Consider the following 24245-nt stretch of genomic DNA (forward strand, 5'->3'; position numbering starts at 1 on the left):
GTTATATCAAGGCAGCAAATGAAGATACGGATGAGCGTATGGAGTTTCTGTTTTCCACTTGAATATAAGTTGAAATTCAACATTTGGGAAGTCTACCGAACTTGCGCAGTGCAGTCGCCTCGAGAAGAAAGGCTTAAATGTCAACTCAGAGGGAAAAAGCGGACTTGAATTAGGCTGCATGCTCAAGGCAAGTACGCTGAGACTCCTCTATGAACCAACTATTACCCACTCTAGTCCACATGACACTTACGGGCGTTAACTTACATAAATTCATCGACGGCTCATGTGATTGGTTTTCACCTATGCGAAGTGTTGATCGCGTTTGCCAAGTATTTTTGTCCAAATTTTTTTTTTTTTTTTTTTTAAATTTCCTTTTCTGTGCTACCAAATGCTATTCTCCGCTATTGCACGGTCCATCCACTCAACATCTTCTTCCTGGATGGAACTAGCGATTGCCAGAATTTGATCTGCTGAGAGATCGTCGCCGTTACAGAGGCTATTCATACTAAGGGGTGGTAGTGGCATTGCATCCTGACCGAGTGGTACAACCGTTTCTGTGAAAATGCTTTGAAATGATGCGCTGGTGCAGGAAACGGCGGAAGGGTATGGAATGCTAGGGCCTCCATCGCCTGGTTCGCTTAACATTTGATTTAGTTTTAGCATTTCTGTTTTTCGCCAGCCAGCGGTTAAATTACCGGCTGTGATCATGCAATCCAACAATGACAGAGATCGCTGAACCCAGGCGAGCCGGTCTTTGATGAGTTGTCCGTCGATCACTGATCCGATGACAAGTATAATCGACGACACGTGCAAGGAGTCAAGATCCAACGAGAGGAACGTTTCTGGAGTATGAATTGTCAATTTCGCTAATCTTTAATCGCGGTAGTTTGACCTTACCCAGTAAGCCCTGTGATTGGAGGCTTTCCAAAATGATGATGATCGACTGGGATGATTCTATACACATCTGTAGAATTGTGCTGAATTTATCCTGGGTGGAGGTCTTCGAGAATGTTGCTGCTTCGAACTTCATTTTCAGGTAACAAAACATTAAAGGTCGAGTCGCTAATACAATGCACTAATTATACAAATCAACCTCCGGAATGAATTGGTGTATTGTTAGCCCGAGTTAGTCATCCTTACCTGGTGGTATAGTAGGTGTAGGGAAGCGGACATCCTTGAAACACCATGCCCAGTTTGATCCAGCCTCAAAGGAAGTGTCTGGCCGAGCTCGGCTGCCAACCCTGCCAACTTCCTCAAGGAGGCTTTTGTGCTTCTCAAGAAAGTTCCTTTCAGTCGACCATTTGCACCGTAGACATCTAAAATAAGGCTGCTGTGTCAGGTGACATAAGTCATGTTGACAGGTGTAGACTTACCGTTATTTATTTCAGCAATGACGCGTGCCAACTTGATATGCATATCAAGTGTTGTAGTTCGTTGATGAGATTCGTGATATACGGGGAGTCGGCATTGGATCTCTGCATCCTGTATAGGATGAGGTAACCCCATTAAAGAGGTCATCTGTCGATCGAGTACAAAAATCGTCCACCAGACTTTGCGACATCTCTGGACGTGTTTCTCGCCGAGTTGATCTGCAGGCATCTCAGTGTGCATTCCATAGGCCATGGCTGTACGCATGGCTTGGCCAATCTTCAACATTCGTTAGTTATCATTGATGAAGACCAATAGATGAGTCGTATTGGGAGTATCGACATCCTTACATAGATGTGCGCGGCGTTTCTGTGGTCAACGCATTGTAGGTATAGTGCTATGCAGCACAGAATTTCGGTAGAGCCGACAGGGTCGGAGGGGAAACAATAGGCAGGGGGAAGAATCTGCATTGCTTTAACGAAGAACTCCGTGCCCGATGGTCTCTTGCCGGTGGACTTTTGCATTATGAAAATCTTTCCGAAGGCTAGAATGAGGAGGAAATGAATGTACCATAGACTACTCTGCCTTGCTGGGTTTTCAGGCTCCGAATAAAATTGCTGGAGGTTCTGATGGAACTCTTCGTCGTCAAATAAGTGATACATCTGGCCGCAGTGGAACTTCACAGCGTTGACCAAATATATTGAATAGTCGGGACTAGGTATTGCAAGCGTGTTTAGGTCAGTAGGATCCATTGGCCCGCCCCAGCCTAGGTCATAGGCCAATCCATCAAAGAGCAGAGCACTTGATGGCAGGGGTGTTTGATGCACATGTTCGTGAGTTATTTGGAGGACTCTGCCCGAGAATGACCAGTTCGACGAGGTACCCATGTAATCTGTTGCAACTAACTCAGCTTCTGGAGACTCATCAAAGCATAGGGATACCAACAAGGTTGCCCGTTTGGCGCTGCCATAAAAGTCGATGGCGAAGCAGCAAGTAGATTGGTCAATGCCGGCTGATTCGAACCCTCCCTAGACGAGCTGATCTGTTCGTCGTCGTTATTCTGTGCGACATTTCCATCGTGCTCTACCAAAGGATACAGTCAACTATTGTTGCCATTAGGGAGCGGTGTAAAAACATACCATCTTCGAGCGTACTATTATCTTCATGTCCGGAGGTTGATAGTGCCGATACGCTTGCTTCGACTGCTTGTGATTGTTGTTGCGACCGTGATGCCTTACGCTGGAGCTCCAAGAGAAATCTGAAGCTGTATATTAGTATCGTTCTAATAGTGAAAAGACCATCTTTGCACGTGCGCTCTTGTCACCACCACCTTATCGCCAGCATCATCGAAGATGCAATTTGCTTTGCGCTTCTTACAGCCCTCACAAGGTTGTAAACCCGAGCATTTTATCTTTTGCTTTCGGCAACGTGTACATCTGTAATTGAGTTATTGCCCAGCCTTTTTTCCAATGTTATTATGGGGATCTGAACAGCAACTTACGCGTTCGAAGATCGTTTTGAGGCCTTCTTTGGTGGGCTTCTAGGGGACGTCGCCTCCATGGCATGCATAAGAACCTGCCGTAGGCGAACTCGAGGGATCCAATGATCCAGAGACAGCGTGATGATGACAACGTGCCGCTCGGTCTCAGCGTCGTTAATCGTCGCTATCTTGATCTCCTCATGTTTTCGTCTTATCTCGAAATGACTCGATGTTTTCTGTACTCCGCAGTGCTAGCAGATAGGCTATACCCGCCTAAAAGCCTCCTTCGCTTTCCCCGCATTCACTGGTGTCAGCTGGGCCGATTCTAAGCCAGCTCTTGTTAGTGGCATTTTGATGCTGTTTGAGAAATTCATAAAGACAAACCAAACCCTGACTGGCAAAAAGTCTAGTGGATGGATTGATGGGTACGTATTCCAATCAACAGTTCTGCCAGAATGCAGCTCCTCAATGGTATGTACCTGCGATCTTGCAGCCGGTGATCGGAGCAGCATTTTTGTCGGTTCCTGACCGAGACCATGGAAACAAACAAACCGAAGAATTTTACCATGGGATATCCGAAATATGACAGACGCCGTTTATGGGAAACATTGATGGATAAGCCATTCTCAGAGTTTGAGTCTATTTATAGAAACATGTGCTTTCTTCCGCATACTATGAAAGGAAAGTAATGCTTTCCTCGATGTTTAGTGTTTCGATCATATTAAGTAGTAATTAGTGCAAGAAACTGCGAATGTAATCGGCATCTCTTATCAGCCGGCCATTAGGCCACATTAGAGGTAATCCATGGCCACAACCCGAGTTTTTCATTCAGTACTCTGTGCGGACAAGACTCGACGAACTAGCAAGGCTAAAGGTTGGAAAAGAAACGGCGGAAATTCAGTAACTGAGGTGTGCTGCCTGCAAAACAATGATGGCTGTGGTTGGTTGCTCGAGTACGAAAATGTCCATTTGTCTGCATAAGCGTTGCGGACCAGGGGCCGATTGGTTCGACCGAGAGTCGGCTGCTGTGCCGACACCTATATCGGCTCATGTTCCGGTTGCGTTTATGATATCATAATAATTCAAACCATATATTATATCCTAAGATAGTAATAATAACCTGGTGTTGATAACAAGAGGCCATGCACGGCGACCATATTGTTAACTTTTGCGACAGTCGGACCTCGATATATCTGAACGTGTAACTATAGACTAGCAACGCAGGGTGGGGTCTTCAACACTACCTACATACATACAGTAGCACCAAGCAGCAACCCGTCCCCGGTTTTTCCGAAGCTCTGTACACCCACAGCACTATCAAGCTCTCGCGCACATGACATAACTCATGCATTGCGACTTTATCCTCTGGACATGACCATGACGTCCTGCAATCTCCCCATGCGCTTCGCCTGAACTCCAACGGAACGTGGCAATCAACAGTCCTTGGGCACTGGGCTTCCCCGACGATAGATAGTCTTTGCACGATCATATCATCAATCTCGTACATCAAGTACCGTAAGACCAACTAAGGTCTGCGTGGTACTCGTTACCACTGAATCACGTTGCGCTGCATTAATCATGGCTCAGCCCAGAAAATACCGTCTACCGCCTACGGCACTAATTCCGAACTCTCCCAACCCACTTCTCTATTATTCCGGCCTTTTCTCAGAGGAGGTACAGAAGTCTCCAAACACAGCAGCAACGACTTGCTTTGACATCTTTGAGGAGAACGGGTGGAGCACGCAGTGGATCTTTCGCTATGGTAAAGCGCAGACATCACACTACCACTCTGCGGTGCACGAATGCATGGTGGTCCTGACAGGCTCTGCTCACATCCGGTTCGGTGTGGCTGATACAGTAGATGATCTCGAGGAGAGCACTTATGGCAGCGGACGGGAGCAGGGTGGTGTTGAGGTCGAGGCTAAGGCCGGTGATGTATTTGTGATACCGGCTGGAGTAGCGCACAAGACGTTTGACTCAAAGCCGGAAGCCGAGTTCAAATTGTTGACGCCTGGTCAGGGACATAGTATTGAGGCTGATGATAGGCGTAGTACACTGGCTAAGCTCGAACTGACCGGGTTCACGATGATGGGAGCGTATCCAATTGACAGCCGAGACTGGGACTTCGCCAAAGGTGGTGAGGATGTCGGTAGGTTTGAAAAGGTTTGGGCAACGAGTAAGCCGCATAAGGATCCCGTTCTTGGTGATGCCGAGAATGGCCTCATTGGAACTTGGTCATGATCGTATCTTATCAGCCATTGCTGGCGAATTAATCCAAAAGAAATATTTATTGATTTCGCAGGAATACTAAAATTAATATAGAAACTGAACATCTAAAAGACGTAACGTACATCCATGGCCAACAAAGTCTCGCGGTAAATATCGAGAAGCCCAGTTTATAGTTTCACAACAAGCTTCTTCGCCGAAACACCTTCAAACTTCAGCCTATCTAGACCGCCTTGGATCGCTCCCAAGTCACTCCCGATGATTTCAGGCTCTGGGGCGCAGGTATAGCTTCCATCCGCGAGAGCTTTCGGAAGAAAATCTTCGAACATCACCTTGCTCACCTCGTTATCTTCGATAGTAGCTCCCCATACAAAGTTGGACCGAACTCCAGCTAACGCCTTCTTGACTACCATTTTGGCGGAGAATGCCATGAATGTCAAGATCCGTGCCGGAGCCCCGGCGTCAGGGTTCTCCGGATTCGGGAAGCTAACCTGAGAAAGAAAGCGATTTCCTTCGCACTTTCCGAGAATATCTGCGCACTTCTCCGGCCCCCCATCGCCGATCGCCATCGCGCCAGCGACTTTCTTGCCATTGCATGCGCGAATAATATCCTTTACCACGGTCGGACTGCGATAGTCAAAGGCGGCCGTCGCCCCAAGAGACTTGACCAGGTCGAAGTTACGTGGGGAGCAGGTCGTTATGACCTCGTAGCCAGCCGCTGTTGCCAGCTGAATGGCGTTACAGCCGACACTAGTCGAACCCCCCCAGATGATTAAATTTTCTCGGTCCTTCTGTGGCTGTGACTTGCCGCCGTGCACTGGATAGCGTAATGCAAGATGGTCCTTCTGAAAAAGCCCACATGCCGCTGTTGTGATAGCCAAAGGTAGAACAGCCGCCTTCTCGGGCTCAAGCGAGTCCGGAATAAGGCTCGCCAAGTTATCTTGAACATTGGTAAACAGCTGGTAGCCGCCCATGGCTGACTTGTTGTGCTTCTTCTCCATACCCAACGCGCATGCGACTACACGGTCTCCGGGTTTGAAGCGCGTCACGTTCTCGCCGACTTCCACCACTGTTCCTGCTACATCGGCGCCCATCACAAACGGATATTTGATCCACTCATAGATGAAGTTGCCGATGCTCTGCTTGATGTATTCCAAAGGGTTCAATGCGATGGCCTCGTTTCTGATGGAAATTTGATGAGGACCAGGTTTTGTGTAAGGCGCCTCGCGCACCGCAAGTGGGTGAACTTTAGCGCCATCGAGATAAGCTGCTTTGTTTTGGTGTATCGACATATCTGATATGTGGGATTATGCGTTCATCCAAATTGTAGTTGTCAGGACAAGCAATTGTTTTGTTGAGATGGTTGGCGCTCAGATCAAATACTGATACTATTCAGTGTTAAGAAGTTGCGTACATAAGAGCTAGGTCGTGGGTTCTGGCGTGATGCTATACGACTGATACTCGGAGCAGGCTAATCAGGAGCAGTTGAATACTTTATAAACTTTTCCATGCTTCATCATCTCACGTCCACCGATTACATCGATCTCGCCCATTATATCACTTGCTGTCGATCGTGGAATGGCTTGGGAATGTTCACGGTCCTGAGTGGCTTGACAGAACGCGGATTTTAAAAATTTCCTTTTCTGTAATGGTGACAAGTCGTGAGAGGGAGGACCCATCTTCAGCATGATTGGAATTTGGAAAACAGTGGATTATCGGCCTAGCTGGCGGTCGAATAATTGAGCCGCTCAACCAATCCGCTACCAGGCTCGTGGCACTTGTTCTGTTTCTAGCTTAGACCTATCGCACTCGCTTAATTAAGGTTGCCAATTAGGGCACTCCATAGCGGGAGTAATACAACTTACAGTACGCCATAACCTCTTCGAGTCAAGTTCTGATCTCGACATCTCTCAACAATTCGACCGAAACCGACCGCATGATGCGTATGTTCCTCATACAATTGCCGCATTCAACTCGTCAAGTCGCTTATTCGCTTATCTCCTCAAATCTCAATGGCACTCTTTAAGTCCGGCCATATAAGCTTCTGCCTACTTGCTGCTTCGGGCCTCGACGTCATGAGCGTCAGCGCTATACGATCCGCACCCTTTATTGTATAATAAGCAAGTAGAAAAGGAGATTATCATAACATCATCTTCATACTAGAATACACCGTCTTTATTGTACGTTAGCCTGTGCAAGTCCGAATCAAAGGCAACTACGTTCTTTCGGTCGGCATGGTTCAATCTTTGCGCAATCTGAGGGTAAACTGGAGATCCCAGCCCCGGGCCATATCTTATACTGGTTGCAATGCGATGCATGACTAAAACTAGTTCGCTGTTGCGTTTCGAAGTTGAAGCTTCGATCACCATTCTTGTTGTTGGCTTCGAAAGCATTGATGTTATCGATAGTTGATGTGCATGCTAGATCACCTACACCGTTACACAAGTACACCCTAGAACAATTTATTAATTCCAATTCTAAGAAGCGGCCATGCACATTTAAGCGTCAATTGCATGGGAACATGAGAACATGCCATCAAAATTTTATATGTTTGAGCCGACAATTTTCGACGTGATTATCATAACGTACCCCCACTTCCCTTCCAGAACTCCCACCCGTTCTGGGCCCGCCTGCCCTCCCTGCAACCTGTGCGAGATCTAACCTCCCTACTGCAGACCCATACCACAACTAACTAAAGGGGGTATACCCAACTTGATAGAACTGTGAAGTTTGATGTCTCTAGATATTGGACAAGGAAAGTATGTGTAAGTGTGCTGCGTTGTTTTTGCTGTTTTTGTGCACGGTACCGTGGTCCCGTACTGTTTTCGGTGGTGCTGTTCAACCCTGAATTCTATGCAAAGAATGGGTTTCGAAAAAGAAAAGGAAAAGCGGTGTCTGAGTTGTGCGCAACGACCGAGCTGAAGTAATTCAGGTTACTGGAAACATGAATCAAATATGCTGGCTCCCCCATGGAGGGCCTCGGAGTGGAAGCGCATCTCAAGTATCGTGTGCTATATCAAAAGAGTTAATCTGGAACCCTTTCCCCGAATTTTTGAAATTTCAAACGTACCCTAACGATGAGAGCTTGTGGCAATCTCTTCCAACTGGCAATATCCGCAACGAGTATGGTTGCAATTTGGTGTGTTGACGCACACCTCATTTGTTGGGAGAAAGTTCTGAGTACCGCATTCGTGCTAGCAGAGGATCAGCTCCGATACTTTCTGATCGCCAAAGTTTCTGACAGGAACACCTACGCAATACCATGCCCAGACACTCCTGGTCTTCTTCTTGCTATCCTTGCCGCACTCGCCGTGTCTGTGACTTCCGCTTCCCATGTTGATGTTTGAGGGCTGAGTGGTATATACTCTTTGACAATATATGAGATGTTTTATTATTATTTCTTAGAACCAAGGTGAATAGGTTGGCTTATGTTCTAGGATGATGCGTAGAAAGTATAAGCTAAGTTAGTGAAGATGATGATTTCTGGGTGATAAACGAGAGCAACTCTACCAGGAAGACCACCATATCCATATATACTTTTATTCTTTTGCTGAGGGCCGTCATCGTGGAAACTTGACATGTTAGTATTACTCGTACATTGAACAAAACATGGCCTCACAGTGCCCGATTAAATCTGCTAAGGCGAAATAATGTGTTTACCCTCACCGGAGGATCGTAGTGGTTGAATCTCTGATGATTCGCCGAGAGAGTTGCCTCCCCGGGCGAATATAGAGGCACTATAGTGGATCTCTGGCCACCATATCAACAAATGAATGCATTGAAAGTTTTGCTTTCATCGTTCGTCTCAAAGGCATCGTCAGAGTGTCTTCAAGCGATTGGGGTCTGGTAGCATGGGTCAAGTCCGGCACTAGGCGCCCGATAACATAGCCTCGATAGGCTCCATAAAGTACTCCAAACTACATCAGATCGTGGTGAGATACGGAGCTGCTGAACTATAGGTCGTAGATGGTGTAAATTTATGCATAAAAATGCATTCTGAAAGAATTCTAGGTAGGTGTTCTTCTGGGAAATGGCTTACATGATACATGCGCCTCGATAGCCCTTGACCGAGAACCGGTAGTCAGGGTCATGGGAACGACTCTAAATTAACGTCTCACGCAAATCAGGCTGATACGAGAGTATTGGACAGATTACGGTCGTCAGTTCCGGCATATTAGGGCGAGATATGGTCATTCGCATACTTCGCCACGCCGTTACGCCTCAAATACACCCAGAGAAGAAAACAAGTCGGAGCCAACGCAATTTATGGGACCATACAGAGGCTTATGACGATATCATATTCCAAAACTACACAATTTGACCTGATGCGAAAATGTTTAGGAAGTTCCATACAAACGTAGGCTATTGGCACAAAACTTCACCTAGTCATTTAAGCTTAGATATTTGTCAGTCTAACCACGATAACCCTATCGTATTTTATATCATACTGATGGATTCTATATAAATCACCTGTTAACTGAGAGGCTTTCGAGATTATTCGATGTCACATTAGTGAAAGTATGTTAGACATCAATGCAGTTTCCGTAGATAGTTGTATTGTCCACTTGACACGCCTCTGCCAGGTGACTGATTGTTTCAAATATAATGAGGATGAATCTGAGGACCACGTCCAGAACAAATCTATAACATGCATGGCGGATTTGATAGTCAAGAATGAATGCTTCATAATAAACAAACAAAATCTATTGAATGAATAATACCACCAGCCTCTATGTACACAGTGAGCAGTATATATTGAAAAATCAAGCAGTTCACAACCAAGAAACACGACCCATGCATGAAGCAATTGCTGATAACAAATAACCAACGCCTCTGAATGCATCCCAGGGAAATGTCCTAGCTTGTGACTCCGGAATGTGCCAGTCGCCATAAGAGTTTCTCACATGTATTGAGGGGTTAGAGAAAGTGAGATAGCCATAGAATCATGTGGTCGGTGCCGTTGAACCCATCATATCTGTCGGATTGGAATTGCTGGATGATAGGCGAAGCAAAACAGTGAACCAAAGAAAGCGCAGTGATAATGAACCCATGTGTATATCAAGCCGAACCGAGAAGGAAATCGAGCACCATATCAAGTTGAGGCCGCTTTGGAGATCAATATGGTCGAACGCAAGGACAACGGTGTTGCTGAAAATCCGACAAGAAACGCACGCTGCATCGGAAGTTGCAATCAGACCAAGCTTACACGACTCAGTGGTCGTGCCTTCAACGGTGGCTTTTGACTTGATCAGCGACGATTGTACAATAGTTGCATCTGATAGTGCCGCAGTTAGAACAGTGTTCATTGTTTGCGACGGACATGTAAGGCGATATGCATTGGCACTAGGCATTGTTTATCAGTATGTGCCCACATGACGATCTTGTGAAACAAGCATACGCATTTCCACATGTACTGGGTTTTCGCTTTCTTGGGTTTGCTTGACCGTTGGTGACTTGAGGAAGGCATGATGTTGCTCTGGAAAGTGGGAGTTCTGGGAATACAAGCTTGGGGACAGCAAAGTCTACGATATGCAGAATGTGATTTGAAACAAGCAACACTATTTCAACGCCGACCTGGTCGCATTAAATCATATCGACGCGACTTGCGACTGTACTCAAACCTTCCTCAAATACATGACAGCGAGTAAGCGACTTACTTCAAAAAAGCCTATCCTGAGCACCTAAGGGCACCGAAAGGTGCCTCCTCAAGCGTCGTGAAACGAAGGTATCCACATTCGGGATAAACGATTGAGGCCAGTAGGACGATCTGGAGAATGTTGGCAACTCAATGGCCTCAGAAAATTCGGTCTACCGTCACTGGTACTGTAAGGACAGTGGCCTCGGGCATGGCTTGAGCGTAATTCGAGACGATCTCGGAAGGTATATTCCACACTGCCCCTTTTGAACCTTGACATACTGCCTCGCAGCTAGTTCATTGGCAAAGGTTGCTCGTTTGTGTGATATTCCGGTGACAAAGCCACAACGAAGGGTGCGTGCCTCAATAATTGCCCTGAGTACTGTGCCCTAAATCAGCCGAAGCAATATCGGTATCAACGCTAAGGGCGACGTTCAACCCAACAACGTTAGCAGAGAGGGAGTCAGATTGCTTGGGACCAGTCAGCTCCCCAAGTTCAACCGAAAGCAAGATGCAATGCAGGCCAGTGGGATATTCGGCGGGAGATGCCAAGCGCCCAGTAACATCTTCTACGTTGTGTGGCGGTTGTTTGCTTTTTTGAGTGATTCCAGGTGAATGCAATGAAAGCAGGGAACAGCACAGGTCCAGCAGTGCTGTCACTTAAGCAACGCTCGGAACATTGTATGCAGCTCTCTGGGCTGCAACGAGGCTGAGCCACTGGCCTGCTGACGATGATCTAATTGGCCCATACGAGTCGGGCGTCACACCTGATCGCAGAGCCGCATCAGCGGCGCCCGGGCGGGTATATCCAGTGCTGGTTAGTCTAGCATGCATTCCCAAGGCGCGGAATCCGCCGATGTTCGTGTCTTCAGTGCCAGACAGTGCATCACATGGGTGAATATGATAGGCGGAGGCGGTACTACTTACCGAGAGTGTGACTGGGCTCAATAGTGCCTTTCATCCATATCGGCATTGGCAGATTGACCTTGGCAAAGATACCAACGAGCTTGCTAGCTGGGTGACCCGAGCTGTTCTTAAATGTATCCCGCGGGGCAACTGCTGGGTGTGAATAGGTGTGCTCACCGAGAGCCTCGTCGCATTGCCCACTGACGTAAGCATCTGGTTTATGCCTCAGCTTAGGGTGCCTGTGTTTGGTCGACGGGCAAGTCATCCAGCCACCACTCCAACGCAAGCACTGTAAAAATGTGTTTGGAAGGGAACGACCTGCTCGCAACTATCCACACATTCGTTAGCAGACGACAAGCGCGGTATCCGCAAACGTCCGCCATCGCAAAGGCCGACCACAACCAAGACTGATGACTGCGACCAGTGCATCGTGCTCCTGACTACCGACACGACTGGAGCATGTATAGACGATTCGAATCGCAGTGCGTATGGTTGGCTATCTCTTGAATTGAGTAACAAGAGGACGTGTATGGTGTTAGACCATGACAGCCTATTGGTAGGCGCCTGTGTTGTCGTCAGTGCTGCGTGGTGAAGTGTGATCGGATCATGAGGAGTTGCGCTTGACTTTATAGAAGCTTTGATCTCGCCGTGGTTGGAAATTGGTGTGGACCAAGCAACCAGGTCATCTTGGGCCATAGATAGAGCCTTACCAACGCCCAATGTATGTTGGGGAGAGGTTTCCGCGGTGCTCGTCTGTTGCTGAGTAGGTTGCTGGATATGAAGTCAAGCGCAGAGCCTCAATGGTCGGCAGAAGGGGTAATCGTCCTTGTTCCCTTTGCACGTCCGCGCTAGTGGCGTTTCCAGCTGATATGTTGGCTCAACGGTACCGTACAAGGCTGTCCCCAAACATCTGATGTCTATGCATTTCAATGGTTTGACTCTGTTGGGCGTTGAGTCGGTTGTCCGCCCAGTAATGGTCAAACCTCGCAATGGGATGTTTTCCAACCCCAAGAATGCCAAGGCCGCCTAGAAGATGCCCTTGCCCTGGAGGAACAGCAGAAAGAAGTGATGCGCCGAAGAGATGAGAGACTTGGACGGGGGAGCAAGATTCCAGGATGAAGGAAGACTATGGTGCGGCTCTTCGGCAATTAGATGCCTGTAAGCACACAAGCTGCTGTGAGACTTCTGAGGAAGGGGATGGTTCTACTGAAGAAGACTGTACGTAACGTCGATATGTGTCTTGGTTGTGGTCAGGAAAGTGTAGGATTGGTTGCTGTTCAACTGCCTAGGTCGTACATGCAAATAGATACGGCAAGATGTTGGGCGGATCGACATGTACGCATGTATGTATATATGTATGTACAAAGCATGTATGCATGATTATAAATTTGATCATGGTTCTGCTGTACACAGTGAGTGAATGAGTTAGGTCAATAAGTTAACCTAGGACCAACAGGCGCGCCGTTACATCGGTTGCGCTGGCGCCTGCAGCGAGGTCTGTGCGGGCTGACAGTTCTGGTCACGGCCATTTGCAGCGCTGTGAGGGTCCACATCAAATTTAGCTTGCGGTCTAAAGTTTCCGAATCTCATTCCCAGCCGGAATTACACTGGAGCTCAGACCGGGCAGCGTTCATGCAAAGCTCGTTGACACCCTCTCACTATCCTCGCGACAACGTGCATCCTTCCCAACCCGTTCGCGCGTCTCGGGGATACATCAGCCTGGTTGTTGGTTTTCCTGCCCTTTTTTTCTTCCTGTTCTCCTCCACCCCCCGACCCGTCGACCATGAGGAGGATGCACTGGAAATGTCAGCAGCTGAAAGCGTCAGAAGCTCGTCGCGGTGGGCTACCCGCAGCATTCCAGTAGTTCTGGCCGCAGCAGTCGGATACGCGACCTACGTCACTGTCTATCGAGTCTGTGGTATGTCTCATCCGTTCACACTCAGCAACTTGACCTTCACATTCGGCGCACGAAACATCTGGGAACCGTCGCTAACATGTATCCGGCCCCGTAGTACTTTTTTGGCTCGATGGACGCCACCATGTCGGCCCAGCCATCGTTATCCTCGTCTTCTATTTTCTGACCCTGCTACTCATGGTCTTCACATACTTCCGAACAATCCTCATGATCAACAAGGATGTCCCTCTTGTGCCCCTCGGCCCCTTGGCGATCGAGCGTAGAGCGAACGAGAAGCTGCAAAGCAATGGGCACGCTGCTCGTCGTGACGGTGATCTCGAGAGCCAGCCATATTATGTGGCCACCGACCCCAATCCCGACAGTCCCGGCTTGGAGCAGTTCTACACCAAAGAAGCATTTGTCTGTGAAAATGACGGCCGGCCCAAGTGGTGCTCGGAATGTTGTAATTGGAAGCCCGACCGCGCGCACCACAGCAGTGAGATCAGCCGTTGTGTTATACGTATGGATCACTATTGTCCCTGGGTAGGAGGCATGATCGGCGAGAACTGTAAGCGTTTCTTCGCACGTCAACTTTCCTCTGCCCCTCGCATACTGACCAAGTTACAGCGTTCAAGTTCTTTACTCAGTTCACCACATACACCTTCTGCTACTGTGGTGTCGTACTTGGTGCCGCAGGCTCGACTTTGAAAACGCATCTCCAAGCAGGCGACGGCGCAGATGCTCATTTGGTCGCCATACTGGCCATTGCTGGCTTTTTCGGCCTCTTCACCTTCCTCATGAGCAATACCAGCTGGAACTATATTGTGACCAACATGACCAACGTCGATATGCTCGGCAGAAGGAAGAAGGTCTACCAGATAGCCGTCAGAGTACCCCTGAGCCATGAGTCTTGCGACAAGTACCATACAGTTACCTATCCGCTGCCAAGACCGGGCGAAACACCCAGTGCCCATATGAGCGGCCTGGCAAGCAATGGACTGAACTGGCCTGAAGAAACGTCGAGTCAAGCCAGGAGAGACGCACTGGCGATCCGGAAGTTTGCCATCCTTAAGACGGACCCCGGCGAGAACCCTTGGGACCTAGGTATATGGAGGAACTGGCAAGAGGTGATGGGGCCAAGCATTATAGACTGGTTCCTCCCCATCAGGAAATCCCCTTGCACCAATCACGACAGCCACGAAAGCTATTATCGCATGGACAAAATGCTCAAGCGTATCAAAGAAAGATATGGGATTGATGACTTGTCGTCTGACGAGACGGACAGGTTAGAGATGCGGGAACTGCAGCGAGACAGACCTTAAGACGAGCACATTATGATACCCCTTATGTAGATGCGGTGTTAGCGGCATCAAACCAATTATAAATTTATAATAACTAATACCTCTCTTAACCAGAACTGTTTCTCGTGTACTCGAACATGTCGCTGTTGGCTCCATCATTTTGCTCAAAATAAACACTCCTTTAACAACGCTCTGCCCGCGGTGTCAGTTTTCCTGGCAAGTGTCGCACCTTGTATGCCCACACTGCGAACAAACTTGATCCTCATGACCCACGTAACTGCTGAACGTTGTTTCGTATCTACATTCGTGACAGTAAAGTTCCTCCTCGATGACCTCGACCACCGGGATATCCTCTTCAGGCTCGTCTGGGTCTCTCTCTGAATCATACCTAAAAGATATGAGCACACCGTAAATTGGAATCCGGCAGCTTGGACTTACATGGTCGGTAGAATATCCCAACTCAAACCCCTGATCTTTGGCTTTCTGCTGCACGAGCTACTCTTGAATATTTCTCGTGGGGGGTTTTTTTTCTCGACAATTTGTTGGTATGTTGCTTCAGAGAACCCGAGACCGTTTGGAGATCATCGCGGCCACATGATTTATAGAAGTGCCCCAGCGCAGTGCCTCGCCTCTTAGACTACGGCAGTCTTGCGGCTCTTCGAGAGTCGCCCATGTGTATTCCTGCTATACAACATAATCTGCCATACCTCAACGATATTCCGAGATACAAGGAAGGTTTGCACGACCACACATCGGGTTGGCCGACGTTCTCCATCGTCAGCTTGAAGGATCACGCCGAGACATCAGGCGATGAGTAGCCATATGGACCGTGGGGTGTGGTCCTGCGGCCCTGTGGCATTGCCAGAGGCATGACTGTTTCTAGGGATTTTGGGTTCCAAAGGATCCGTAGGGGGTCTTGCTGTCGGCAGTCTTCCGGATCCAGGTACCGCGAAAGAATGAGAGGAACGTGGGGACTTGGAAGATTGAGAAACACGAAACTGCTATCTCGGTTGTCTCGCTTACAACATCTAGGTAGAGTTACAATCTACGCTTCGAACAACAAGCGCATGTTCTCTCCAAACATAGTTCCCATTACTAGCCAGCTGAGTAGTTCTTTCAATTTCTGTCCGTACGATTAAATTCAAACGAAGGTAATGGGAAGGCAAAGGTATCTAAGATTTGCTGACTAGCACCTAATTATGGGGGCTGTTGTGGGACACATTCGGGGGCAGCTTGCCTGTGAGGCTCAACTGCCTGTTGAAGACACACTCTGGAGCTCTAACTTGGCTTTGCTGAAGTCTAAATCACACCGAGACCCAGTCCGAGCTTATTCAGCCAGATGTGCTCACCTTGAAGTGCAAACATGCAGTATGCAGCGGTGATCCCCTACCTCGGTAAACCCGTACCCTTTTTCTGGCATCGTTTCATATCTTCCACCGTTCTTGGGGGTCGTTGCTTGCTTTTTTGCACCCATTGCCATGTATTGCTGACACTATCGTCAGCTAGGCTATTGTGTTAACTGGCAAAATCATATATTCGGAAGGACCTGCAGGATCAAGTTACTCCACTTCATGACACAGCCTGGGGCAAAATTTACAACGTCTTTCCTCTTGATACCTCTACAGAATCGATCAAGTGCGGCATGTATTCAAAGGCTTGGCCATTCGCTTTCATCGGAGGACTTGGTTGACGATCAATAGCAAAGACGAAAATAGATTACATTAACAATGACCGCTGCCTCAGCTTTCTCGTTGCTTCAAGAATGCGAAATCAAGTATACGGGGTCATATTCAACCCACTAATTCAACAATGATTACACCACACAACAGTCCGCAGCTACTTGATCGCCATCTCTGCAGCCTCCATTTCGCCTCGAATTTCATCGTCGAGTTCGGGAGGGCATTGGTGCGGGCCGGCCCCCCCCCCCCCCCCCCCCCCTTGGAGCTTACATACCCCACGGGGCCGGGATAGCCTGATCGTTATATGTGCATCCAAACAATAGGTAGCGGTCGCACAAGACGCGGATTGGATTAACACATAGGGACTAACTTAATATGAATCTGTGTCATTCGCCATATGCCGTGCTCGGTCACAGCCCTACCGAATTAGGGTTGACTGGTTTCTATTTTAAGCACCGCCGGGTGCTTGGCAACTTGATGCTATTCCCAACGCTGTGTAACGTGGGGGACTGCGCTGCCGGAAGGTTACTGTATACTGCATCCAATGGGTACTTCGTCCATGCTTGAACGTGGGGGTGCAGGTGACTGGGTCAGTAAATATGAAGTTGTCAGGGAGCAGGTCAGCATCAACAACACGCGTTCGGGGCCGTAGGAGCCACTGCCACAGGTCGATGTCGCCTAAAGCGTAGCATTACTTTTAACCAAACTGAGCCCACATGGGATACCCTGCGGTTCAGTTCAGGCCAGAATGAGCAGAACACCGAGTTCATTATAGTACGACGTATCTCCATTGAAATGACAAGGCCCTGATTTACCGCCAAAAACGATGCAGCGACTAGAGAACAACTGTGTCTGAAGCTATGTCTACAACTTCTCAGTGGCGGAATAAAAAGAAGAAGACTGAGAATCTCTCCACATGAGTGTGGGCGAGTTTTAACTAATAAAAAACAAAAGGAAGGAGAAAAAAAATGACTTGATAACTAAAAGGTTGATAAGCACTTTGTGAATGTTGAATGGAAAAACAATGGTATAATTGAGAATATGACTAGCTGTTACAACCATGCTGATAAATGTCGGAGGTTGTGATTGCATGAAATTTTGTATTATGGCTTGAACATTTCATGCATTTGAGTAACAGCAAGTCAAATCCATTGCATGGCGGCAATAGCGGGATTGGAGGCGCTTGAACTTGACGTCGTAGACTTTCCCCACTCTTTTCCGACGCGGACAAGACCGCGTCTGACCCTTCTCAAAGCCAACAACCAGCTTTGACGAGAAATCGAGGGGCATTGCTCCGTACACACGAGATTGAGCGCATCACGTTTTTTAAAATCACAGCTCAAGGAAGTGCTTGAATTCAATCAACTGCTGACGATATGATCGCACGTCTACCAACCCGCCGATCGCTTGTGGCTTTACCCCGAGATCCGCGCTCACCCATCTTTGAATTTTAATCATGCCTACCTCCTCCCCTGTCTTTCGGCACTCATCCCCGGCTTATGGATCCGGGCTCCGGAAGTCACGATTTACTCACAGGCAGCTTGCATTGTTAGCTTCATACTCAACGACCTCGCCTCTGCGGGTGATCGCTCATATCGATCTCGATGCGTTCTACGCGCAATGCGAAATGGTCCGGCTCGGTACACTGGAAGACCAGCCCTTGGCAGTACAGCAATGGTATGCTCCCTCGAGGTTATGAAACTTGTTTGTACTCACTCGAAACAAGGCAAGGCCTCATTGCTATCAACTATCCGGCACGCAAGTTTGGTATTGGACGGCATTGTACGTTGACGGAAGCGCGTAAGATGTGTCCTCAGCTTATCGCACAGCACGTTGCGACCTGGAAGGAAGGCGACGAGACGTGGGCATATCATGAGGACGCTGCAGCTCAAATAGGGACGCACAAAGTCTCCTTGGATCCTTACAGGCTACAATCAAGGAGGATCTTAGCTCTTATCAAAGAGTTTTTTCCGGCGGATAAGCAAAAAGTCGAGAAAGCCAGTATCGATGAAGTTTTTATCGACTTGTCTGCTTATATACATTCCATCCTTCTAGAGAGGTTTCCGGAATTAAAAAACCCTCCGCCTTATGATGACCCTTCCGAAAAGTTAGCACTGCCACCAGTCACAGCTCTCGACTGGCAGGCTGATGCGTTGGTTGATCTCGATGATGTCGACGCAGAGGCGGATGACCCTGACTGGGACGATGTGGCTCTGTTGATCGGGTCGGAGGTAGTTCGAGATATACGAGCTGAGATCCGCAATAAAATCGGCTACACCTGCTCTGCAGGAATAGCAAGTAATAAAATGCTCAGTAAGTTGGGCTCGGGTCATAAGAAGCCCAACCAACAAACAGTCATTCGTAACCGAGCGGTACGGCACTTTTTGTCTGACATGAAGTTCACCAAGATACGCAACTTGGGTGGAAAGCTTGGCGAGCAGGTTGTATCCACATTCGACACAGAGTCTATCAAGGAGCTCCTGGGAGTTCCAATAGAACAACTGAAATCTAAGCTCGGGGATGACACGGGTACATGGTTGTACAACACAATACGCGGCATCGACACTAGCGAGATTAATTCCCGCACACAAATCAAGTCTATGCTCTCGGCAAAGTCGTTCCGTCCGAGCATCAACAATATTGATCAGGCCAGCAAATGGTTGAGGATTTTTGCCGCCGACATATTCTCGCGCTTGGTTGAGGAAGGTGTATTGGAAAATAAACGGCGGCCCAAGACTATCCACCTACAACACCGACACGGAGGCCAGATGCGGTCCAAATCAAGTGCCATTCCTCAGGGCAAGAAACTTGATGAAACCGCTTTATTCAATCTTGCCAAGCACTTGATGAACCAAATCGTACTAGAAGGGAGAGTATGGCCTTGTGCTAATCTTAGTTTAAGTGTCGGAGGCTTTGAGGATGGTGTCACGGGCAATATGGGTATTGGTGCGTTCTTAGTAAAAGGCGACGAAGCCAAAGTACTCAAAGCCGGCTCCAGGGAGTCAACCACAGAACTATCAGAAAGATCGCAAAAGCGGACGCGGCTCGAGTCACCAACTATTCAAAGTTTCTTCAGGAGGGACTCATCCTCTGGAGACGTCGAATCGCCAGAGGACAGCGATCGCGTTCCTGAAACCCGTCCATTATCAGACGACCAATCCCGTGACCTCGTAGATATGGCGCAAAACACGGAGCGGGCCGGAGAATCCTCACGAGAGAAAGTAGAGAACCAGATACCACTGACAGACCACATGTGCACGCGATGCAAGGCGAATTTTGGGAATGCAGACGACTTACGGAGTCACCATGATTGGCATTACGCGATGGACCTTCAAGCCCAAGACGAACGTGGCAGTTCCGGATTTGCCAGTCAAGCATCAGGACTACGAAGCCAGAAGCAAAAGAACGCCTCTGCATCGACTTCGAAGAAGCCTCCGCGCAAGAGCAATAATAAGCTTGAGCAGGGGCAGAGTAGGCTGAACTTTGGATAACCAGTCAAGGCGCCAGCCGAAAGGAACATCGATGGGAGACTTCAGATCAGGTGTGGGTCTTCCCGTCTTAACGCCCAACTATATTCAAAGCTTGGTTGTCGTGGCATCTAGAAATGGAAGTTTGTTATGCGCATTTGCTTGCATTCGGGGTGAGGAGCGTTTTAAGCTAGCCAGCAAGGGTTTTGCCAGCCAATGCCACCAGCATATCTCATGCATCCAAACACGATGAGTGCAGCAATAGATGAGATATTCAGGAACGAAGACCGAGGCGTGGTTGGTCCGATTCAATTGTCGGTCAGCAGGTCTACATGAGTACCAGATAGCCGTGAATTAGTGGCCTCGCCAGTCGCGAAGAATGTTGTCTCGCAGTGGTATCGAAATGATTCCGAATATTGACACCTCCAGTAAGTCCCAGGTCGCCCGTTTAGGTTCTGGCAAAGACAATGACTTCAATATCTCGTGTGAGCGGTTATTCCCATTCTCATCACTATTCGAGGACCGTGACTACGGTTGCAGGCGGAATAGTTCTGAGTCGGTGGCCGCTCTTATTAAAGCTAAAGCCAGGCACAATGCAATTGTCTACTGTCCCATCTGCAAGCGGTATGATGAGACGTTCGGACATGCAATCTGGAAGATACGACTACGATGATTCTTGGTAGTACTGTGTTACGAATTGATAGTCTATACAATGATTGGCCACTACTTGGGCACCCACATTGACAGCTGTGCAATTATTGGGCTCTGGCGCATTGGTACCCAACCTACAAAGCAGGCACTCCCCAGCCTGCGTCGAAGAGTGCAGCACAGAAGCCGCCTGCCTGCTTGCGAAACACGTTGACAATCCTGGCTGGTCGTGCTTGATGGGTAGTGGATCTCGTTGTCTCGCTTCTCGTGGGTTCGTCATGATGCAACTCTGGAAATGGAACTTTGTCCACTCGGGGCCCGCTCGCCAGAAAGGCGCCTCGAACAAACTTCCGTGTATGACGACAAATCTGAGGCCTTTACAGAGGTCACGCTCAGACTTATATCTGCCGCCGACCCGTAACCACCACTCACAAGCCACTATTCAAGGAAGTCCTTGACTGATAGGGTATCAATAATGAGATCGGCAAGCAGTAACACGGCGCGCGAAACAGCAAAGTCCACGTTACGGATTGGTGCCCTCGAAACTTTGGCACAGTATAATATGAATTATCGGTTCCCAGCTGAGACATTCTTCTGTAGGGCCTCCCTGCTTTCCTTTGCGCTTCAACATTATCGCATAGTTGCGTTCAAGATTGCTACTGTTATTTGCTACACATACAGTTCTAAACAAACCAATTCCGGCTACCGACAACGGCTTCTGCTCACGGTCACCCAAAACGGTAAGGGCTTGACCGAACGGTCCAGCAATAGTGCCTAATCCAACCTCTTGGATCTTGGAGAGTCCTGCGGAACCTCGTGAAATCTTTGGTACTCCAACCCAACAGGAAACCAGAAGAGACATGAGCATCGCATTTTCCATTTGGAATTCGAACTCCTTTGGCCCAACATCAATTTTTGAAAAGAAGCACGCGAACATACTGATAGCTACTCCAACCTGAATTTTTTCTTTGTCTAGTCTAGTCTAGTCTAGCACTGCATTTTGTCACCAGAGACACAGTGTCTCGTTGGCACTTGATACGGGTATCTCAAACCGTTCATTTTTAGTGGTCTTCAGCCACAGTTTTTTTGTCTTGTTTGGGCGGCAGCACCAACCCACCTTTCAAGACATTCGCCTTCCAGACCGACGATCATCCTACTGTCCCATCCTCTCATAGGGCATTGTCTATCACCACTACGACTTGTTCTGCTATGCTTGCAGCGACTTTGCATTGATTTCCACATAAACAGCAGTGTTCTGCAGGCTCTGGACCACCATACCTTGCTAGACGCACTGGGCAGCATCAAGCCATTTCACATTCGCAGCCGGCTTGCTGTCATCTCAGCAGAAAAGCCTTGTCGAGCCAACCAAACACTCCCACGCACACTTTTAAGCATAGAGTGATACTGCTCCACCACATTGGCGCTCGCCTTGTTAATTGGTCCGTTTGTGCTCGACCGCAATCCTCCCAGCAGACGAACAGCCCAGGCATTGTAAGCTGTACCGGCATATCCTTTGTGGGTGTGCATAATCGTCTGTCCTACTATTGCCTACCACTACGCAGAGCAGAGTGATACCGCCCGTCACCTGGCTCTTGGTTCATCACCCGCGAATTCATTGTGGTCCAGTCGCTCGATTGCCACCCGTCGAGGATTGGGCAGGCAGGCCATCATACCACCCTGGTTTGGACCAACGGCGTGACAGCCTGAGCCTTGTCGGGTCAGCCAAACCCTGAAAGAGGCCGCATCGGACGCTAGCGAACGACTTCCTGGACTCTGTCCGTCCTCTTCTAGACCCCACCGCTAAGCCAGCCCAGCGCCTGGCTTCTCTGCTTTTCTCCTCTTCACAACCCAGCGTCCTCTCAATCCATCTTGAGCCTTTCCATTTGCTCCTACCTCACATTCTTACTTGGTTTTGCTACTATCGTGGTCGCATCTCTCCCCCCTTCTTCCCCTTCTCTTAGTCTCATCTTGTCGTCGCCGACATCCCTCCTCCCTCCCCGAACACACAAGATGTCTGCGCGACCCGCACGATCGAATCAACCCCCGCCGTCCGCATCCAACCGACAAAACGAATACTTCGTGCCTCGGGATGGCATCGACCGTGAAGTCATCACGGCCGACGTTTGCCGCTACCTTGGCAACGATGCACTTGTCCGGCCTGGAGTCTACGAGGTATGCATCTCCTATGGTCCAGGTGTTGGTATGTCGGGCGCATGCTTACATGTCTTTTTCAGAGCCCACAAACGGGTCAGGTAGTGCAAGGCTACTATATCACAGCTTACCGAAACTTGACATCTGTGAGTGCTCCCATCTTACACCAAAACTCAAGTCATCGTTCACTAAACGCATGAATGCCAGGCCATGATAGAAGATCTGAAAGCAGATTCTGCACGATGGGATCAAGAAAGGCGGCAACAAACGTCGCGCGGTCCAGTCGGAGGTACCATTGCCTCGAGAGATTCACCTGGAGTGTTCATCCAGAAATCTAACTCTCCAGTAGTCCAGTACCGTAACTCGGACACACATCAGTCCCGCCAGTACTACGGACCTACAGAAGGCGCAGCCTCGGGACAGTACCAGGATAATTCTCGTGATTATGACTCCACTCCAAGGTATCCTGGCACTGGAACAGCTGGGTATAACGGAGCTTCTCAGGGATACCAGGCTCAAGCCTATGGTGGAAACCAGGGTGGGTATGGCCAACAGGGCTACACTACTGCCCAGTCGCAACAGTTTTCCGCTGGTCCCATGGACGTGTCATATTCTGGAGGCGGTTCCATCCCACAGCCCGGATTTAGTCAGCCGGCCGATGGACGGCCATACCAACAGATGGGTACCAACATGGCAATCGCCAGAGGTGGCGACACTGCCATGTCTGGGACATACGACTCATATGCCTCGGGTACGAGAGATCCAAGGATAGCCGTAACAACCATGGCCCAAGGTAGACCAACTTATGTGACAGCAGGTCCATCTGGCAATGCGCAAGGGTTTCCCCCTTCAAGTGCCGCTGGCGGCTTCTACCAACAGACACAGGCTGCCGCTGGGCAATTTATTCCCACAGACTCGAGGGATCCATTCTATGGACGCGGTAAGTATACCAACATCTCAACTAGGTCGGCACTTTCTGATTTTTTAGCTTCGCCCGCAGGCAACCCAGCTTATGGAGCAACACACGATTCCCAGTATGAGACCGCTCCTGTTCCTCGTACCTCTGCGCCTCCTTCAAGTGCTCAGATGGCACCTAGTGCAACCCCGCGCCATGCAAACCGGGACAGTGTGGAACGTGGCGACCGCCACAGGGACAGGCACAGCCATCGCAGGCCGTAAAACCGCCTGGTTTATGCCAATTCCCGGATGCGAGACTTCCCGTCTTGCTCGTGAACTGAAATGCCTGTTCATTATTGCCCACGGATTTGGAGCCTTCTAGTACCATATGATCTTGTCCTGGATCACACCTCACCATCTGGATATACCTGCATGTGAGACTCAGATGAGTCTCCAGGAGTTGCAAGTTTGCATTCTTCATGATTTTACGGGATTATGGCCTCCCCAGGATAATTTTCACCCATCGCTCTTGGATAACGCCTTTTCACTTCTGTTTCTTTCCATATGGACTTCAACCAGATCGGACACGGCGT

The 24245-nt window shown here is 48.8% G+C and overlaps 8 protein-coding genes across 8 annotated transcripts; 4 read left to right on the forward strand and 4 right to left on the reverse strand.

The window, feature by feature from the left end:
• Positions 1 to 340: 340 nt before the first annotated feature.
• Positions 341 to 3071, reverse strand: BKA67DRAFT_552188 (fungal-specific transcription factor domain-containing protein). Its single transcript, XM_046101820.1, has 9 exons — positions 2870 to 3071; positions 2682 to 2804; positions 2508 to 2626; positions 2314 to 2451; positions 1719 to 2260; positions 1374 to 1647; positions 1141 to 1316; positions 898 to 1075; positions 341 to 842 (listed from the first exon to the last, which is right to left on the reverse strand). Exons 1-9 carry the CDS (start codon positions 2935 to 2937, stop codon positions 382 to 384), a joined length of 2079 nt encoding a protein of 692 aa, XP_045960750.1. The 5' UTR covers positions 2938 to 3071; the 3' UTR covers positions 341 to 381.
• Positions 3072 to 3991: 920 nt separating this feature from the next.
• On the forward strand, positions 3992 to 5187 carry BKA67DRAFT_552193 (uncharacterized protein). The gene has a single exon (XM_046101821.1). The coding sequence runs from the start codon at positions 4427 to 4429 to the stop codon at positions 5087 to 5089; it is 663 nt and encodes a 220-aa protein (XP_045960751.1). The 5' UTR covers positions 3992 to 4426; the 3' UTR covers positions 5090 to 5187.
• Positions 5188 to 5189: 2 nt separating this feature from the next.
• Positions 5190 to 6748, reverse strand: BKA67DRAFT_552194 (zinc-binding oxidoreductase CipB). Its single transcript, XM_046101822.1, has one exon. It carries the CDS (start codon positions 6364 to 6366, stop codon positions 5245 to 5247), a length of 1122 nt encoding a protein of 373 aa, XP_045960752.1. The 5' UTR covers positions 6367 to 6748; the 3' UTR covers positions 5190 to 5244.
• Positions 6749 to 11369: 4621 nt separating this feature from the next.
• BKA67DRAFT_531784 (uncharacterized protein) lies at positions 11370 to 11880 on the reverse strand (the record flags this gene model as incomplete). Its single annotated transcript, XM_046099426.1, has 2 exons — positions 11370 to 11575; positions 11637 to 11880. The coding sequence occupies 2 exons, from the start codon at positions 11878 to 11880 to the stop codon at positions 11370 to 11372; spliced, it is 450 nt and encodes a 149-aa protein (XP_045960753.1).
• Positions 11881 to 13220: 1340 nt separating this feature from the next.
• BKA67DRAFT_552205 (palmitoyltransferase PFA5) lies at positions 13221 to 14908 on the forward strand. The gene is made up of 3 exons (XM_046101823.1): positions 13221 to 13533; positions 13628 to 14077; positions 14137 to 14908. The coding sequence occupies exons 1-3, from the start codon at positions 13248 to 13250 to the stop codon at positions 14829 to 14831; spliced, it is 1431 nt and encodes a 476-aa protein (XP_045960754.1). The 5' UTR covers positions 13221 to 13247; the 3' UTR covers positions 14832 to 14908.
• A 3037-nt stretch (positions 14909 to 17945) lies between these two features.
• BKA67DRAFT_513987 (impB/mucB/samB family protein) lies at positions 17946 to 19980 on the forward strand (the record flags this gene model as incomplete). Its single annotated transcript, XM_046097616.1, has 3 exons — positions 17946 to 18166; positions 18216 to 19651; positions 19715 to 19980. The coding sequence occupies 3 exons, from the start codon at positions 17946 to 17948 to the stop codon at positions 19978 to 19980; spliced, it is 1923 nt and encodes a 640-aa protein (XP_045960755.1).
• Positions 19981 to 20741: 761 nt separating this feature from the next.
• On the reverse strand, positions 20742 to 21541 carry BKA67DRAFT_531787 (uncharacterized protein; the record flags this gene model as incomplete). Its single annotated transcript, XM_046099427.1, has 3 exons — positions 20742 to 20979; positions 21037 to 21062; positions 21284 to 21541. The coding sequence occupies 3 exons, from the start codon at positions 21539 to 21541 to the stop codon at positions 20742 to 20744; spliced, it is 522 nt and encodes a 173-aa protein (XP_045960756.1).
• Positions 21542 to 22363: 822 nt separating this feature from the next.
• On the forward strand, positions 22364 to 24187 carry BKA67DRAFT_158552 (uncharacterized protein). The gene is made up of 5 exons (XM_046095153.1): positions 22364 to 22776; positions 22839 to 22901; positions 22963 to 23044; positions 23105 to 23506; positions 23573 to 24187. Exons 1-5 carry the CDS (start codon positions 22615 to 22617, stop codon positions 23932 to 23934), a joined length of 1071 nt encoding a protein of 356 aa, XP_045960757.1. The 5' UTR covers positions 22364 to 22614; the 3' UTR covers positions 23935 to 24187.
• The last annotated feature ends 58 nt before the right edge of the window (positions 24188 to 24245 follow it).

This window comes from Truncatella angustata, assembly GCF_020726525.1.
Source record: "Truncatella angustata strain MPI-SDFR-AT-0073 chromosome Unknown BKA67scaffold_2, whole genome shotgun sequence".
Taxonomy (NCBI): Eukaryota; Fungi; Ascomycota; class Sordariomycetes; order Amphisphaeriales; family Sporocadaceae; genus Truncatella; species Truncatella angustata.

Coding starts and splice junctions, on each gene's coding strand:
- BKA67DRAFT_552188 (XM_046101820.1), bottom strand. CDS start 2,937: ATGCATGCCATGGAGGCGACGTCCCCTAGAAGCCCACCAAAGAAGGCC. Junction 2,452..2,507: donor TAATAGTACGCTCGAAGATG/GTATGTTTTTAC, acceptor ATCCTTTGGTAG/AGCACGATGGAAATGTCGCA. Junction 1,076..1,140: donor TACACCTACTATACCACCAG/GTAAGGATGACT, acceptor TTGTATAATTAG/TGCATTGTATTAGCGACTCG.
- BKA67DRAFT_552193 (XM_046101821.1), top strand. CDS start 4,427: ATGGCTCAGCCCAGAAAATACCGTCTACCGCCTACGGCACTAATTCCG.
- BKA67DRAFT_552194 (XM_046101822.1), bottom strand. CDS start 6,366: ATGTCGATACACCAAAACAAAGCAGCTTATCTCGATGGCGCTAAAGTT.
- BKA67DRAFT_552205 (XM_046101823.1), top strand. CDS start 13,248: ATGCAAAGCTCGTTGACACCCTCTCACTATCCTCGCGACAACGTGCAT. Junction 13,534..13,627: donor CACTGTCTATCGAGTCTGTG/GTATGTCTCATC, acceptor CCGGCCCCGTAG/TACTTTTTTGGCTCGATGGA. Junction 14,078..14,136: donor AGGCATGATCGGCGAGAACT/GTAAGCGTTTCT, acceptor ACCAAGTTACAG/CGTTCAAGTTCTTTACTCAG.
- BKA67DRAFT_158552 (XM_046095153.1), top strand. CDS start 22,615: ATGTCTGCGCGACCCGCACGATCGAATCAACCCCCGCCGTCCGCATCC. Junction 22,777..22,838: donor TCCGGCCTGGAGTCTACGAG/GTATGCATCTCC, acceptor TGTCTTTTTCAG/AGCCCACAAACGGGTCAGGT. Junction 23,045..23,104: donor GTCGCGCGGTCCAGTCGGAG/GTACCATTGCCT, acceptor ACTCTCCAGTAG/TCCAGTACCGTAACTCGGAC.